Source organism: Triticum dicoccoides, chromosome 3A, assembly GCF_002162155.2.
Source record: "Triticum dicoccoides isolate Atlit2015 ecotype Zavitan chromosome 3A, WEW_v2.0, whole genome shotgun sequence".
Taxonomy (NCBI): Eukaryota; Viridiplantae; Streptophyta; class Magnoliopsida; order Poales; family Poaceae; genus Triticum; species Triticum dicoccoides.
Genome location: NC_041384.1, coordinates 531842269 through 531860319, shown reverse-complemented (window position 1 = coordinate 531860319; position 18051 = coordinate 531842269). Strand labels below are relative to the sequence as shown.

The 18051-nt window shown below is 47.7% G+C and overlaps 2 protein-coding genes across 2 annotated transcripts; one reads left to right on the top strand and one right to left on the bottom strand.

Annotated features, from left to right (window-relative positions):
- Positions 1–5913: 5913 nt before the first annotated feature.
- On the top strand, positions 5914–9879 carry LOC119269012 (3-hydroxyisobutyryl-CoA hydrolase-like protein 5). The gene is made up of 15 exons (XM_037550753.1): positions 5914–6049; positions 6142–6225; positions 6337–6405; positions 6726–6789; positions 6902–6975; positions 7064–7147; positions 7554–7638; positions 7832–7917; positions 8086–8207; positions 8365–8425; positions 8821–8919; positions 9183–9284; positions 9365–9406; positions 9495–9601; positions 9690–9879. Exons 1-15 carry the CDS (start codon positions 6020–6022, stop codon positions 9736–9738), a joined length of 1158 nt encoding a protein of 385 aa, XP_037406650.1. The 5' UTR covers positions 5914–6019; the 3' UTR covers positions 9739–9879.
- Positions 9846–12477, bottom strand: LOC119269010 (F-box protein At5g03100-like). The gene is made up of 3 exons (XM_037550752.1): positions 11534–12477; positions 10529–10687; positions 9846–10447 (listed from the first exon to the last, which is right to left on the bottom strand). The coding sequence occupies exons 1-3, from the start codon at positions 12422–12424 to the stop codon at positions 10142–10144; spliced, it is 1356 nt and encodes a 451-aa protein (XP_037406649.1). The 5' UTR covers positions 12425–12477; the 3' UTR covers positions 9846–10141.
- Between the last annotated feature and the right edge of the window lie 5574 nt (positions 12478–18051).

Here is an 18051-nt window from a genome sequence, read left to right as displayed (position 1 = left end):
CCAGTGCTTGTCTAAGTGTTGGTCTGAACCGAGTAGACTGCGGGGCCACCTCGGGGAAACTTGAGGTTTGGTTTTACTCGTAGGATGTCTCATCCGGTGTTGCCCTGAGAACGAGATATGTGCAGCTCATATCGGGATGTCGGCGCATCGGGCGGTTTTGCTGGTCTTGTTTTACCATTGTCGAAATGTCTTGTAACCGGGATTCCGAGTCTGATCGGGTCTTCCTGGGAGAAGGAATATCCTTCATTGACCGTGAGAGCTTGCGATGGGCTAAGTTGGGACACCCCTGCAGGGTTTTGAACTTTCGAAAGCCGTGCCCGCGGTTATGGGCAGATGGGAATTTGTTAATATCCGGTTGTAGAGAACTTGAAACTTGACTTAATTAAAATGCATCAACCGCGTGTGTAGCCGTGATGGTCTCTTTCCGGCGGAGTCCGGGAAGTGAACACAGTTTTGGTGTTATGCTTGAACATAAGTAGTTTCAGGATCACTTCTTAATCACTTCTAGTTCACGACCGTGCTTTGCTTCTCTTCTCGCTCTCATTTGCGTAAGTTAGCCACCATATATGCTAGTGCTTGCTGTAGCTCCACCTCAGTACCCCTTTCCTACCCATAAGCTTAAATAGTCTTGATCTCACGGGTGTGAGTTTGCTGAGTCCCGGTGACTCACGGATTACTTCCAAAACCAGTTGCAGGTGTCGTTGATACCAGTGCAGATGATGCAGCTGAGCTCAAGTGGGAGCTCGATGAAGATCGTGTTCATTGTGTTGTTTCGTTTCCAGTCGATCAATAGTGGAGCCCAGTTGGTGCGATCGGGGACCTAGCAATAGGGGTGGTCTTTCTTTATTTTGGTTCCATAGTCGGACCTTGATTGTATTCTGGATGATGTAATGCTATATTTATGTATTGTGTGAAGTGGCGGTTGTAAGCCAACTCTTTATCCCTTTCTTATTTAGTACATGGGATGTGTAAAGATTACCCCTCTTGCGACATGCCTACTATGCGGCTATGCCTCTAAGTCGTGCTCCGACACGTGGGAGATATAGCCGCATCATGGGTGTTACAGCAATAGTCACATCTTTCCTTTTTTGGTCATTACTTGTAACATATCAGGAATTAAACAACACTTTTTTCTAAGAGTAAAATGCATCACAAGTCCTAAAACTATCATAGGTGTGTCAGTTTAGTCCTATAACTTTCAAACTGCACTTTTGGGTCCTAAAACTATCGGAAGTATGTCAGTTTAGTCCTATAACTTTGAAACTGCACTTTTGGGTCCTAAAACTATTGGAGGTGTGTCATTTTTAGTCCCATAACTTCAAAATTGCAGTTTTGGGTCTCAAAACTATGTATGTTTGTTCATCTGAGGTCTTAATCTTGCATGGCCACCATCCACATTTTTTCAACTGAGCCCTTTGTATGTGTTTATATCCCCCAAAGTGGTACATACGCTTCCACGTTGCAGTGTGTCCTGCAACCTGCATGGCCATGAGCTGCACGGTAGCCTCCCTGAGAGGTTTGGCATGACCGTCGGGGAGACCCCGAGCTAGTCGGCATGAAGGACGACATCCCTCTCCCTCGGCGAGGCCGCCGAGGAGATCCCGAGCCAATTGGGATGGAGTGCGCCATCCCACCTCTCTCTCTCTCTCTCTCTCTCTCTGTTTGATGATATCGTCGTTGCCCCGACACCCTTGCCGTAGAGTTGGCCGTGCAGGCTGTTGTTTGGGCACGATCATGGTCATAGGTGGTGAGCTGTCAGGCGACACAGAGGAGTGCGTGGAAACTGCAAAGCTGGCGCAGAGGTCGTCGAGAGTGACACAACCCTAGCAGTAGCCATAGGTGGGTAGCAATTGGACGTTGTGCGACATGTCGTTCTGCTGCTGTTGGGGGAGGCTGAGATGACTGGTCTACTCTCCTCGCTGGAGCTCAAACCATCATTCCACTGATGGCCTCTGTACCGTCGCCTCTGAGCATTCTGTGCGTGGGAGAAGACGAGCGTGTGAGAACGAGGCGAGACAACACTCTAGTTTTTTTGCATATTTACCTGGTGGGCCCATTGGGTCAGGTCAACGTGGCTACAATCCAAGCATTTCCAAGTGACTCGTTGGTGGGTCAATGCTAACCATGCAAGCTTAGGACCTAAGAGGAAGAAACTTACATAGTTTTGGGACCCACAACTACTGTTTCAAAGTTATAGGACTAAACTGACACACCTTTGATAGTTTTAGGACCCAAAAGTGCAGGTTCGAAGTTATAGGACTAAACTGACACACCTCTGATAGTTTTAGGACCCAAAAGTGCAGTTTCAAAGTTATAGGACTAAACTGACACACCTTCGATAGTTTTAGGACTTATGATGCATTTTACTCTTTTTCTAAAATACTGTAGGATGATTTACATACTCTACGTCAAAAATTCCTTTTCGAGATTGTAACTTGCAAGGACTTCAGCTCCCACTAGTAACTTCTTTCCTGCAGAGACATGTAAGTTCTCTATTTATTTGTTTCCCAATAACATAAAAGAGTTCTTTCTTTCTTAGAGCCTGTTCTTTCATACCAAACAGTGAAATTATTTTCTTTTAATCCCGTGTATGTTTTAACAGGGTTTCCGCATATTCAAGTGAAGCTTTGAAGGCCAATCTTTACTTGTTCTGCATATGACAGTAACCTCAGGTAACTTCTCAAATCAGCATCTAAGTTCAATTAACATCCTTATTATTTCTATTCTGAAAGGTATCATTGTTCTTATTAGTTAGTCTAAAAGGTCCAACCAAAAAGAATCCCAATGATGAAATGTTCTGCACCTGTATTTCCAATTAACATATTTCTTCTTTCTATTCTCAAGGGTCTCATTAATACTGTCACCTTCAAGGGAAGTTGCACTGCAAGATTCAACTCAAAGGAATACTTCCATGCGAAAAATGTTTCCTTAACGATAGAGCTATCTCTTTTTTCTCTTGATGGTCTAGTGATAGTTTCTTTGCAAGAACTTTGGGTGTAAACAATGTCTGAAAACAGCTGAAACATTTCTGTAAACGAGCAACCGATTTCTTTGGGAAACATATTTCCCTTTTTTATTCTCAAGGGTCCCAATGCAAGAATTTTTTTCAACTCAAAGGAACAGTTCCATGAGGAAACTAATCTACTGTTTGTTTAACATGGTTCCCCAGTTATATTTTCTTGCATTATGTTTAATATTTAATAATGTCTAAATTTGCAAAATACGTTTGCAAAGAAGCTCAAATATTTATATTATTATTTCCATATAGTTTTTTTGTATGTTTATTTTTTTGCTCTTATGCTGATTCTTTATTGCACATTTCGAACTCTTCTTTTACTATTGTTTGTCAAGTTTCACAAATAGAAACAAGGTTGTCATTACTTTTCTCTTTTATTGGAACTGTTCTTCCTTTGACAAAGAAACAGCAGAATTAACAGAGAGAAACAATAGAACAAAAGAAACAGAGAAACAAGCACGTGCGAAACAAAGAAAGCAGCGCACGCGAAACAGAGAAACGGTTTTCAAAACGCGTGCCCAACAAAGAAACGCGGCCCAATCAGCCCACTAGCCCCCCCCCCCACTATAGGAGCTCCCCAGGACCGGCCCTGGTCGTCGTCGTAGCTCCCGTACCACGCAACTGGTTGACGTGAGCACGCACGCTAGAAGCGCAGCGAGGAGGCAGAGCGCGTCCGTCGTTCGAGTTGGAGAGCGCACGCCGAGGGAGCTTGCTAGCAAGCTGACTGCGGATGGTCTGCGTGCGCATTCAGGAAAGATCAATCAAGCAGCTTGCTTGGTTGCTTTGTACGTGCATGTTCGAATAACGAAGACTGCCCGCGAGGCGGGGCCGAAAGGCCTGCTCGAGGATGGCGCGGCGGAGGATCTTGCCGGCCACGCGGAAGGATTGGGAGGCGGGCACCTCTCCTGAGTGCCTCTGCCTCGCATCCGAGCAGTCGCTCCCTCTCACGCCGCCTCAGCTGGCGAGCCACTGCGACGCGCCGGCGGGTGAGCCCCTGCGATGCGTCGCCATTCCTCGGCTCGCCCCCTCCTCCCGTTCTCCTCTTTCTCCCCTGCTTCTTCTTCCTCTACTCCTCTCTGATCTTATCTCAGTTCCCTCCTTTACAGTTGATGAAACTACGAATCGATCACCTGAATGAAAATGACATCGATGTGAATCTTTTCTAAAAAAAACTTATCTCGAACTGATGCATCGTTGTGTAGATCGAAGGGAGGAGGAAGAAGTGGATTAGAAAGGAGGTTAATGGAGGTAGTAGAAGATAGCCTACAGGTTGCACAGTAGCTCGCATCCCCGTGTATCTTTTCGTGCAACGGGACCCACCGCGTGCGCTCGAGGTGGCTCGACCGAGCAGCTCACAAAAAATGGCCAATTCGGCTCATACTGAACCCTGCTTTGAGATTCGTGCGGGCCAGGCAACCAAACGAGCTAGACTCTTTTCGCGCGGGTCTGGTCCGATCTAAGAGCATCTCCAGCCGCGCCCGCAACAGCCCCCCCAAGGCCTTTTTTAGCGTCGGCGCCGAAAAATCGGTCCAGTCATGCCCCCACGAGCCTGTTTTCCGCCGGATTGGGCCGAAATTGGCGCCGGTGCACCCAACCCGAACCCGGCCCGCTGGAGGACGCCCGGAAGCGCCGGCGCGAACGTTTTGGCGCGAAAGAGTGGCGGGACCGGCGCGTCAGCGAGACGAAGGCTGGTCGTCCTCATCGTCTCGGTTTTCCCGCGGGGAATCAATGCCAAGGCTGCCGCCGGTCAGCCTGCCATTGATTCACGGGCGGCGAAGTGCGGCGACGCCGCCCCGCCTTCCGCCACGCGTTCGCATGCGGCCTCCCCCGAGCCGCTATAAAAGGCGCCTCTGGTCACGCCGGCACCCATCTCCCCCCTCCTCGCCGCCGTACTTTCTCCCCTCTCTCCGCCGTTCGAGTCCCTCTCTCTCCCCGCCGGCAACCATGAGCGCGAGGTACCCCGGCGACGCGGTGGCGGCCAACGGTTTCGCCCGCCGCTCGCTGCATGAGCGGGAGGCCTACCTCATCCACGAGGCCAACTACCCCGCGCCGCCCGACGTACGTGCTCCGACGCGGTGGAGGCTCAGCGTCGGCGGGGTCCCTGTCCCCCCTCTGCCCGTCCCCGAGACGCCCTATTTCCACGACGAGATCGAGCGTGCGCGAGCGTCCCTGACAGCCGCAGAGCGGGCGCTCCCGGAGTACGCCGCCGACAACCACGCGGTGTGGGCGGCGTACTTCGAACGCCGACAGGAGGAGCGGCTCGTCTCCACCAACAACGCGCCGATGCCGCGCGGCTGCAACAACAGCGAGGGCCGCTGCCTGTGGTGGGGTGTCCCTGGCCGCACGCTCAGCGGCGTCCTCGTGCACGTCGAGGGCGGCAACGACCCGCCGCTCGAGTGAAGCAGCGCGCCGGGCGAGGGGTCGAGCAGCGGCCGTGTCAAGGAGGAGAAACATCGGCCGTAGTTTAGGTTTTTTTTTCGTCCTTTTTATTCGTGTAAAAAACGCCTAAATTTCGCCAAAATTTGATCGTGTTTGTTGAAATTTGGACGAACTGTGGGGGCGTCTGGAAATGACTTGGGGCGATGGCTGGGAACGTGTTCATCCCCACACCAAAAAAAACACCGGCTCGCTCCAAGCGGCACTTTTTCGTGCCCTTGGGGCCGAACGGCTGAAGATGCCCTAATGTGACCAATCAAAAGCGTTCTTGATGTGACGAAACAAGTCCGTGGGAAAATACCTTCATATATTCACTCCCTGGTAACCCGTGGCCGTGGACATATTTTCAGTTCAACAACCCAGCTCAACAGTAGTCAATCCCCGGTCCCCACTCTCCGACACGTCGCAGGTCGCACCTACCCCAACCTCACTCCCGGCTTACCAACCCACTCCCCTACCCTTCTTCTTCCCTCCCACAACAATGGTTCCTTCACCAACCCCAATTGGGCATCCGCCTCACCTCGCGACCTTGTACGCGTCAAAGAAATCTCCAGCTCCCGATTCGCCATGGCTCAGGAGCAATCCAATCCCAACGAGGTAACCGTCCAGTACGATTCTTGGCTCTCTCTTCTTCGTCGCGATATCACCGGCTCGGCTCACCGAACGCGGGAATCCGACTCTCTGCGCAGGTCGTGCTCGGGCAGGAGATCAACGGCGCGAGGGTGGTCACCCTCAACCGCCCGCGCCAGCTCAACGGCATCAACGACAGAGTGGTGCGCTCTCTTGCTCTGGCTCGGGAGATGTTTGATTACAAGTGGTTGGAATGCTAATAATGAGTCGCGACTGCTTATTTGTGTTGGGCTTCTAATTTAATTTGTGTGCAGGTCTATCTCCTAGCCCAGCTCTTGGAGAAATGGGAGAAAGATGCCAATGCCAAGCTGGTCATCTTCAAGGTGCGTAGTCGTTGGCACCTGGCGCATCATACATTAAGCTGCTATATGCTGCTTTAGGACGGCAACCAGGCTAGCTGGTGCTTAAGAGTGTCATGGTTTGCCATAGTAGGAGAAGTTTCAGGAAACCAATGCAACAAAAAATGACTGCTTTTCTCTAATCCAAAGGAAACGCCGAATGTCATGTTCAGCAAGTTTAAATGATTAGCAATAATATGTGTTGAAATTCGGCGTCCTGCGACAGAAGATTGGTTTTTTGTTCAAGTGTTTTAATATTCAGCAATTGTCACAAGTGCATGAATGTGAGGTTTCATGATCAACAGGGAGCAGGACGTGCATTTTCTGCTGGCGGGGACCTAAAGATGTTCTACGAAGGGAGATCATCAGGTGGGATTCTCAGAGTCGCCGTGCTGTATTGTCTGATTTGCATCATCAGTGATTTATATTTGCATGTAACAAAGCAAGGCTGCTTGGAGATATTTATATGACTGCTTTGCAGATGATTCCTGCCTCGAGGTTGTGTATAGGATGTACTGGCTCTGCTATCACATCCATACATATAAGAAAACCACGGTGATGCCCTTGTGACATAATCGAGGAAAATTCCCTGTTTTACTGCAGATGTTATATTCTGAAAATATACACTTGTGCATTCATACAGGTGGCCCTTGTTAATGGACTTGTCATGGGTGGAGGTGCAGCCATGGTTGCTCCACTGAAATTTGCAGTTGTCACAGAGAAAACAGTATGAATCAATTTATGCCACACATATGGCCTTTCTAGTGATAAATTTGTTTGTAGATTTCTCAAATTTTTGTGTACATGTATCACCTTAATAATCTAGTGATCATACATCAATGTAAGCTTCAATGCCTTTCTATTGATATTTTGTTTGTGTAAATAAATAATACTTGCATAATTTTTTAAACGAGATCCAATCAAACTTGAATATTACCTCCGTTCTGAATTATAAGATGTTTTGGATATTTCAATATAGACATCCAAAATACACTAAAACACGTCTGTATATACATCCAATTCAGAAAAAAGTTAGAACATCTTATAAGACGGAACGGAAGGAGTACTATATACTCCAGTGTAGTTATATATCTGTTTGGAGTTTCTCATAAGGATCGTTTCTGTTTGTGTAGGTTTTTGCCACCCCCGAGGCAAGTGTTGGACTACACACAGATTGTAGCTTTTCTTATATCCATTCTCGGCTCCCTGGATATTTAGGTAGGCATTGAGTTTAATTTCCGATTCTCACATCCCCAGAGAATAATTTGAATGACTTGCTCAAGAGGGATATTGTCCTTTTGGGACAAACAGTATGAATGAGTTAGGCATGAGAAAATTGGTCATGGCCAATTAACTATAAATAGGAATTTCAGTTTCAATCTCCTTATTTTCACTCTTTCTTAACTTTTAGGGGAGTATCTGGCTTTGACTGGTGCTAGACTGAATGCAAAAGAAATGATCACTGCCGGTCTTGCTACTCATTTTGTCCATTCTGAAGTAAGTCTTCCAGCAGTTTGCGTTTCTTGATGTATTGTTTTGTTTGCAGTATTTTGAGCTTGGTTCCAAGCACAAAAATCTGATATTGTCAACCTGTAGCTTGACTAACAAAATACTTGCTGATATTGGTTTGCTTGTAGTTTGACTAGTTTAGAATATGTATGGCAGAAATTGGAAGATCTCGAAAAACAATTACTGAATTTAAACACAGGCGACGAGTCTGCAGTCCGAGCTGTCATTGAGGAATTCTCTACGGATGTTCAACTTGATCAAGAGAGTATTTTAAACAAGTTAAGGATTATTTCTTGACAAATATCATAATTCCATTATTTGTTGGAAGGATTCCACGTTTACTCATTTGAAGAAAAAACGGTTTCTTTGAGTAATGTGCTACTAATTATTCTATTTATGGAAACAAACTGACACTGGAATATCGATTTTTGATAGGCTTCCAACTATCGATAAATGTTTCTCAGCCGAGACTGTTGAGGAGATCTTGAAAGCACTTGTAAGGCTTCAGCACTTATGATGGAAAATCTTCACACTGTTGCTTCTCTCTTATTAATTTTATCCGTCAATTTTCTTGATCTGTTGTTCAGTAACTACCAGTCAGCTTTTGCTCGCTCTACACTCAGTGCTTCAAATATTCATGTGATAATGAAAATTTTACAAAATTTGGTAATTTGATTTATTCACTTAGCACCTAAAATTATATCGCCCTCGGCTATTCAGCTTAGGAGAATGTTGTAATTGGTTTATCATGCTGGTTCTGTGGTTCATTTACTACATAGGAGGAAGGCAGAAATGATACACTCATACTCTTACTGCCATGCCGTATAATGAGACGAATGATTTTCCTCTCTTTTATAGTATGATAAATTACTGTCTTGCTTGTGGATGTAGGATTCAGAAGTGAGCGTCGATGGAAATCAATGGATAGCTCCAGTCCTGAAGAGTATGAGAAGATCATCTCCTACTGGATTGAAGATCACACTGCGATCGGTAGGAACTCTTGTGTCATCCATTATCCGTGGACAATTTTGTTGTTGTGTAGGCTTCATATTTGGTTCTTGTTTAAATATGTGCTTACACTTGCCATTAATAGCCACACTAGTCATTCTTTTGTTAGATATGGCTTTGCTAGTGCAAAACACCATATACTTTAGAATCTTTTTATGGGGTGCGGTTTAGGCTGGGGTTCTTTTGCTTGCATAAGGTAAGCCAGTAAGTCTACTGTTTTTGACGATTTATTTTCTACTTTTCAGGTTAGAGAAGGTCGGAAGCAGAGTCTGCAGGAATGTTTGAAGAAGGAATTCGGACTAACAATGAACATCCTCCGATCTATCATTACTGGCGATGTGTACGAGGTATTGCAACCGTACAATGAATGAATGAAACGAGTCTTTTGGTTGAATCTTAGCCAATTTTCAATTTTGTTTGATGATAGGGTATTAGAGCTCTGAGCATCGACAAAGACAATGCACCTAAGGTCTCTCCCTCCCTCTCTCAATACATATTTTTCTCGCGCATCTGTTCTTCAACTGGGGCCTAAATGGGTTTACATACAATCTCAACAGTGGAGTCCTGCAACCGTTGAAGAGGTGAAGAATGAAGACATTGACCGTGTTTTCGAACCATTCAGCTCGGGACATGAGCTCCAAGTCCCATCTGATGATTCCAACAGGTGACTGAGTCCACCAAAACTTTTTTGCTGTTTGAATTTCAGACACCTAGCATAGACAGTTTACTCATCCAATGTCACCAACGTGCAGGTGGAGCGGCAAATACGAGCACACGGTCTATGCTAAATCTTCACAGTAATCACAACATAGCCCAGGCTCTGGAGCAGCAGCCCTTTGTACTGGTGTTGCTGTATGACATGCATGTTGTGTGTAACATTATGCCAACTGTTGAGAACTACTGTACTATAAAGGAAGCAATAAAGCAACTGAGGTTTCATTACGACACACAAGTAAAACTCATCTCCTGTTCTTGTCTTGTGAAAACTACAACACAACCCAGATATTCTCTGCTCTTTTCATATATCTGTCTCAAACTCTGTTCTAACTTCACCTAGCTATGTAAAGAAGGGTTGAACCCAACCACTCGAGATTGCAACCATCACGCCCGTGTCATGTCCACAAGTCAAGGACAAAAGTTCTACCAAAGGGAAGTATGTGCAGCGAAACTGAAAACATGTGGTGTATGCCTATCGTGTAAGCTATCAGGTATACTCCAACTGCAGGTAGCCCTTGTTGAACATAGTAGATCTTCTCTCGATTGGGGCTGGCCTCACAGATAAAGCCCACTTCACAGCGGTTTCTTCGCTTGCTGGAAACTGCACCCCAATCTTCTTCAGCTTATTGGTTCGATTTAATAGGAAAACAAGGAGGTCCTTCTCATATTCTCCAGACTTGAACCCAAGAAACTTAATCTTCAACAGGCTATTAGTTAGGCATGATGCCTTTGCAAGCATCTTCTTGTGATCAGCAAAACTAAAGGACGCCTCTGTCATCTTATTTTCAGCAGCCTAGCATGAAGTAAGGTGTGTTAATAATAATAATAATACATCTCTCAATGAACTGAAACCTGTAGATGATAAGATGCATACCGAGACGGTCAACTGCTGTAGGCTAGGACAGCTCTGAAGCAGCTTCACCAGGAAAACAGCTTCTGATTCACGCGAGAAATTCAAGCTCACTGACAATATCCTCAACCCTTCAAATGTAATTGGCAACTTCACAATATCTTTATATTCACCAGCTAACAACTGCAAAGGAATAAGATACGAATATACAAATGAGGTAAAAACTCAATCTGCAGATGGGATAAAATTAAGCTATGCATGTTTAATTGTTTAGGTTAGACCCAAACCCACGAAGAAATAGAAGTGTTAAGTAGTGTGTGACTTCAACCACTTGTTATGTTCTGACTCAAACAACTACTCCCTCCGTCCGGAAATACTTGTCCTCAAAATGGTTGTATCTAGACTTATTTTAGTTATAGATACATCCATTTTATCCAATTCGAGGACAAGTATTTCCGGACGGAGGGAGTACTTGTTTCCTGGAATCTACAAATTGCTACATAACACAAATACTTAAGTTGTCTTTCTCATATTTATAAGAATAAGTGACACATCTTTGTCAGCAGCATGCATTGCCACACACATAAGAATCAATGCACCATACAAAGCATTACAAGTAAGTATCTTAACTGTAACTTCAAAGTATTACCCCTTAAAGTTAGTACAAAGTTGAGTCACTTATTTTGGGACGGAGGGAGTACAAGTAAGTCACGGTGGAACTACTCTGTCCTTCCTAAAACCAAGTTTTCATGGATCAAACCCAGGGAGGTCCTTCCTAAGGTTATACTAATTGATCACTTAGTTTTGCAGCTTGAACTACATGAATCATTGACTTGTGACAAGGCAAACACACTGTAATGCTACCAAGGAACACGTAGCCTGGCTGAGGCTTCCGTTCATCAACTACGCATATTCTTCCACGTATCATGACCAGTATTGTGAACAATTGGACAGCAGCCTACTTCGGATCTAGACAAATTAACACTGCAGTAATAGTTGATAGAGTACGATGGATGCGAGAGAGCTCACCTTCACAGCACAGCCTCTGAGCGTAAGGGAAGCTAGCCCTGTGGCAGCATCCAAGAACGGCCGCATCCTGAAGAGAACCTTTTCCTGGGACTTGGCGACGTGCAGGTATACCTTGCTGACATCCGGCGAAGGCTCCAGGTGCACCTTCTGCGTCTTGGGTCGCGTGTGAAGCGTGATTGTCCTCAGCCCCGGCGCTCTCAGCGTGACCTCCCGTTGCTCCACGTTGGGCATAAACAAGAAGCTCCTCACGGTCAACGACTCCACCGTGCATCCGGCGTCCAAGCCCGTGCAGTGTACCATCTCCAGCGTCTGGAGCCCGGTCGCCGCGGAGAGGATGGCGGTGAGGACCACCTGTTTGATGTAGACGCGGTGTAGCTTGAGCGTCCGGAGGCGGGCGCAAGTGACGGCGGAGAGGGGCGGCACGCTGCAGGTGTTGAGGGATAACACGGCGAGAGAGCGGATGGCGAAGACATTCTTGGGCAGGCAGACGCGGCGGTGCAGGCGGACGGCGAGCTCGGAGAGGCCGTGGTTGGCGGCGGCGTTGATGACGTGGCGGAGGGCGGAGGGCTTGATAGGTTTGGGCGGGGCGATGTCGAGGCGGCGGAGGAGCTTGGGCTGGCTGGCGGGCAGAGGGACCGGGGAGGCGGGCCCGGAGAACCTGACGGAGTCGAGGTGGGAGTAGAGGGAGGGGAGGTGGCGGTAGCGGCGGGCGAGGACGGAGAGCGTGACGGCGAGGCGGGTCGGGAGGCGGTTGGCGATGGCGAGCACGACGTCGTCGGGGAGGTTGGAGAAGAAGTCGGGCAAGTCGGCGGCCGCGCCCTTGCCGGCCTTGGGGCGGCGGCGGCGCTTCCGCTTGCGCTTGAGGTTCGCGGCGGCGGGCGGGCGGGCCATCTCGGTGCGGGTTGGATCGGAGGGGAGGGGAGGAGAGTTGTGTGGATGGATCCGGGTTGGGTTGGGACGGTGGCTGGCTTTTGGAGAGCTCAGGCCTCGGGCTCAATCGTGTGCCTCGCAAGTTTCTCTTCGATTCCGTCGGTTCGATGCAAGCAAGTACGGCGTATTTGAGCCCATGACTTGAGTCAAGTTGGGCTGGGCTGTTCTAAAAAAAAGAAATATTGGGCTGGGCTCGACTCGCCCCACCATCTCGTTCGAAGTTCCATCATGATTGAAGGCTACAGGTTTTTCTCAAAAAATAAAAAGATTGAAGGCTACCCCTCACAAAAGAAAATTCATTGTCTCACAAAAAAAATCATGATTGAAGGCTATTCATCCTCAAAAAAATAAATTATGATTGAATGCCAGGGATGCAATTATAGAACCTAAAGGTACCCTCCATTTAAAAATTTAGTTCATTTGGTTGAACTAAGTAGTACTCCCTCCATCCCATAATATATGACATTTTTGCAAGCTATGTATAAACCATTAGAACAAAAACGAATTGGATCAATGGATGAGTCACATACCAAGGAGAAATTTCTTCGAAAAGTTTTGAAAATGAAGCTCCAAGCAAAGAGATCGAAAATTCGTATCTAGGAGCAAGACCGCGAGCTAAGAGGTGAGTGGGGTCATGTGGGCCCCACAATGCACTTAGACGTGCCCTGCTGCCCTTGTGGACAACAGGGCACCCCCTTGGGGTGTGTCCAGTGCCAATTTTTATTTTATTCTATAAAAAATCATGTTAAATTTTTACGACATTATGAGCACTTTTAGTTCTAGGTCTTTTCTGAATAGATAATTCAGAAAGCGGGATAAACATGACATTCTACTTTATTAAACTAAAAATAACAGGGAGTGAACTAAAGTTAGAGAAGGTTGTGTTTACGGAATTCATCAACCTAAAAAATAAACCATTAATAAGGTTGGTCAGGTCTTATTAACAGACTATTTCCGAGTGAGCATCATGAGGTTGTCGATGAAGAGGGGTTATTGATGACGACGGCGATGATTTGCCCCCTCCGAAGCCCCGAACGGATTCCTGATCAAGCCTACCAATGAAGAACAGGAGGTGCCTGCGGCTTCGTATCATAAAACGGGATGAAACTTTCTCTCTAGTTTTTTTCTCAGGAAGACGATACTTATGGACCTGGAGGTAGGAGAAATGGAGCCACGAGGGCCCCAACAAGGCAACAGGGCGCGCCCCTACCTTGTGGGCAGGTGGTGCCCCCCGATGGATCTTTGCACCACTATTTTTTTATATTCCATAAAAATTCTCTGCCAAGTTTCGTCCAATTGCGAGAACTTTTACTTCTTTGGAGACATTCATCGTCACCCACGTGGGGGCATCATCTTTGGAGATATCCACAGCTGGACGGACATATGGATGGCTTGGAGGTTGGGCGTCGGTAGGTGGTGGAGCGGCGCTTCATCCTATACATCGATGGCGGCGGATCTCGATGGCGTGGCGCAATGGAGACTTGGCGTCCGCCGGGTGGCTATGGACTCGTGCAGGAGGACGACGTTGTATGGCGTCGTAGTGGCGTCGATGGCAGAGAGGCATGGCAAGGTCAATGCGTCATTATCTGATCTGAGGATGGATCAATGGATGAAAGAGGTGACGACCCTTGTAGCGTGCGCATGTGGTGCCCACTGAAAGTGCGCCGGACCAGTGTGTAACCCAGTCCAGGTATTATGGCTTGGATGGGGTATCCGGCATTAGATGTTAGGTGTTGGTGCGATGTCGGTTTGGTATTAGGCTCGGACATTCAGCCCCCTTTCATCACGGGGATAGGAATAGCGACAAGTGTTGCCAAGATGGTGGCTTCAAGCTTATTGATGTATTATCTTGTAAGGGCTTTATGAATAATTAATAAAATGGCTACATGCATCACCCAAATGCAGAGGCCGGAGACATCCTCCTTTTCAAAAAATAAATAAATAAAAGATGTTTTAGATGTTTTAACATGGAATACATATGGACATAAATGAATAAAAGCACACACTAAATTGTGTTTATATACATCTGACTACAGAAAGGTTAGAACATCTTACATTTGTGAACGAAGGGAGTACTTGATACTATCAAGAGATCCTATATGAACTAGAAAGAATAGAAAATGAAAGTGTATTTGTTCTCAAACTACACTCCCTCCACCCCATCGCTTGGGCACTGCCGCGGCCCCGTCGGACTCCCCGTCCCCAGTCGCGGCCTCGCCGTCCTCGACGTTCCCCTCGCCGGCTCAGGAGGAGCCGGCCTCCCGGGCCTTGCTAGGCCCTCACCTCCCGGCTCAAGAGGAGTCGGCCTCCCGGACCCTGCTCCTGGCCACACCCCCGGCCGGGCTCTCGGGGGTTTCGTCCATGACCGCGGCATCGCCCTCGCGGTCCTCCTCACCGGCTCCGGATGAGCCAGCCCTCTCGGACCCATCGACGCCTTCGTCGTCATCCCCGACCGGGCCCTCTCGCGCCTCGTCAGCCACGCCACCGGCCTCGTCGACTGCGCCCTTGACTCCGACCCCCGTGGCCTCGCCCGCGTCCTCCTCAAATATGCCCTAGATGCAATAATAAAGTTGTTATTTATATTTCCTTATATCATGATAAATGTTTATTATTCATGCTAGAATTGTATTAATTGGATACTTAGTACATGCGTGAATAATACATAGACAAACAGAGTGTCATTAGTATGCATCTACTTGACTAGCTCGTTAATCAAAAGATGGTTAAGTTTCCTAGCCATGGACAAAGAGTTGTCATTTGATAAACGGGATCACATCATTAGAGAATGATGTGATTGACTTGACCCATCTGTTAGCTTAGCATGATGATCGTTTAGTTTGTTGCTATTGCTTTCTTCATGACTTATACATGTTCCTATGACTATGAGATTATGCAACTCCCGAATACCGGAGGAACACTTAGTGTGCTACCAAACGTCACAACGTATCTGGGTGATTATAAAGGTGCTCCACAGGTGTCTCCGATGGTGTTTGTTGAGTTGGCATAGATCAAGATTAGGATTTGTCACTCCGAGTATCGGAGAGGTATCTCTGGGCCCTCTCGATAATGCACATCACTATAAGCCTTGCAATCATTGTGACTAATGAGTTAGTTGCGGGATGATGCATTACGAAACGAGTAAAGGGACTTGCCGGTAACGAGATTGAACTAGGTATTGAGATACTGATGATCAAATCTCGGACAAGTAACATACCGATGACAAAGGGAACAACGTATGTTGTTATGCGGTTTGACCGATAAAGATCTTCGTAGAATGTGTGGGAGCCAATATGAACATCCAGGTTCCGCTATTGGTTATTGACTGGAGATGTGTTCTCGAACCCGTAGGGTCCGCACGCTTAACATTCCGTGACGATCGATATTATGAGTTTATATGTTTTGATGTACCGAAGATAGTTCGGAGTCCCGGATAGGATCACGGACATGACGAGGAGTCTCAAAATGGCCTAGACATAAATATTTATATATTGGACGACTATATTCGGACACCAGAAGTGTTCTGGGTGATTTCGAAGAAAACCGGAGTGCCGGAGGGTTATCAGCCCCCCCCCAGGGAACTAGTGGACCTAGATGGGCCTTAGTGGAGAGAGAGGGGCTGCCAGGGCAGGCCGCACGCCCCCTCCCCCTTGAGTCCGAATTGGACTAGGAGGGGGTGGCACCCCCCCTTTCCTTCCCCTCTCCCACTCCTTCCTCCCCTCCTAGTATAGGACTAGGAAAGGAGGAGTCCTACTCCTACTAGGAGGAGGATTCCTCCCCTCCTTGGCGCGCCCTAGGGCCAGCCGGCCTCCCCCTTGCTCCTTTATATACAGGGGCAGGGGCACCCTAGAACACACAACAGACAACTGTCTTAGCCGTGTGCGGTGCCCCCTCCACCATAATCCACCTTGGTCATATCGTCATAGTGCTTAGGCGAAGCCCTATGCCGGTAACTTCATCATCACTGTCATCACGCCGCCGTGCTGATGAAGCTCTCCCTCAACACTCAGCTGGATCAAGAGTTCATGGGACGTCACCTAGCCGAACGTGTGCAGATCACGGAGGTTTCATACTTTCGGTACTAGGATCGGTCGGATCGTGAAGACGTACGACTACATCAACCACGTTGTCACAACGCTTCCGCTTACGGTCTATGAGGGTACGTGGACTACATTCTCCCCTCTCGTTGCTATGCATCACCATGATAGATCTTGCGTGTGCGTAGGAATTTTCTTGAAATTACTGCATTCCCCAATAGTGGCATCAGAGCCAGGTCTATGCGTAGATGTTATATGCACGAGTAGAACACAAAGGAGTTGTGGGCGTGGGTATATACATATTGCTTGTTGATACGCCTCCAACGTATCTACTTTTCCAAACACTTTTGCCCTTGTTTTGGACTCTAACTTGCATGATTTGAATGGAACTAACCCGGACTGACGCTGTTTTTAGCAGAATTGTCGTGGTGTTATTTTTGTGCAGAAATAAAAGTTCTCGGAATGACCTGAAACTTCACAGAGAATATTTTTGGAATATATAAAAAATAGTGGCGAAAGAATCATGGCTAGGGGCCCACACCCTGTCCACGAGGGTGGGGGCGCGCCACCTGCCTCGTGGGCCCCCTGGTGCTCCACCGACCTCAACTCCAACTCCATATATTCACGTCCGGGGAGAAAAAAATCAGAGAGAAGGATTCATCGCGTTTTACGATATGGAGCCGCCGCCAAGCCCTAATCTCTCTCGGGAGGGCTGATCTGGAGTCCGTTCGGGGCTCCAGAGAGGGGAATCTGTCGCCATCGTCATCATCAACCTTCCTCCATCATCAATTTCATGATGCTCACCGCCATGCGTGAGTAATTCCATCATAGGCTTGCTGGACGGTGATGGGTTGGATGAGATTTATCATGTAATCAAGTTAGTTTTGTTAGGGTTTGATCCCTAGTATCCATTATGTTCTGAGATTGATGTTGCTATGACTTTGCTATGCTTAATGCTTGTCACTAGGGTCCGAGTGCCATGATTTCAGATCTGAACCTATTATGTTTTCATGAATATATGTGAGTTCTTGATCCTATCTTGCAAGTCTATAGTCACCTATTATGTGTTATCACTACTGGAATCCACTTCGCCGTCAGTTTCTCCAAAGCAGATGGCAAAGAAATAGCTGATGGCACAGGTTATTTTGCCATCAGCCAGTACTTTGCCGTCAGCTCGCGGACGGCAAAGAGTTCTTTACCGTCAGCTGGCCGACGGCAAAGAACCTTGTGGGCACACAGACGCAAGGTTGTGGCTAGGTCTGCTCTTTGTCGTCTGCCATTTTTTGCTGTCGGCTGGCTGACGGCAAACAATTCTTTGCCGTCTGCTAGGATGACGGGAAAGAGGGTAGGGGGGCCACCCGGGCACGGTGTTGAATCGCTAACCTCCCTCCGCCATGAACGCCTGCGTTCTCTCTCTCTCCCTCTCTCTCTCACCCACCAGCCCGCCGCCGCCGCCCCATCTCCTGTGCCCGTCGCCGCCCCTCCCCGCCGTCCTGCCGCCTCGTCGCCGCCCGTCCCGCCCCCTCCCGCCCGTCGCCGCCCCTCCCCGCCATC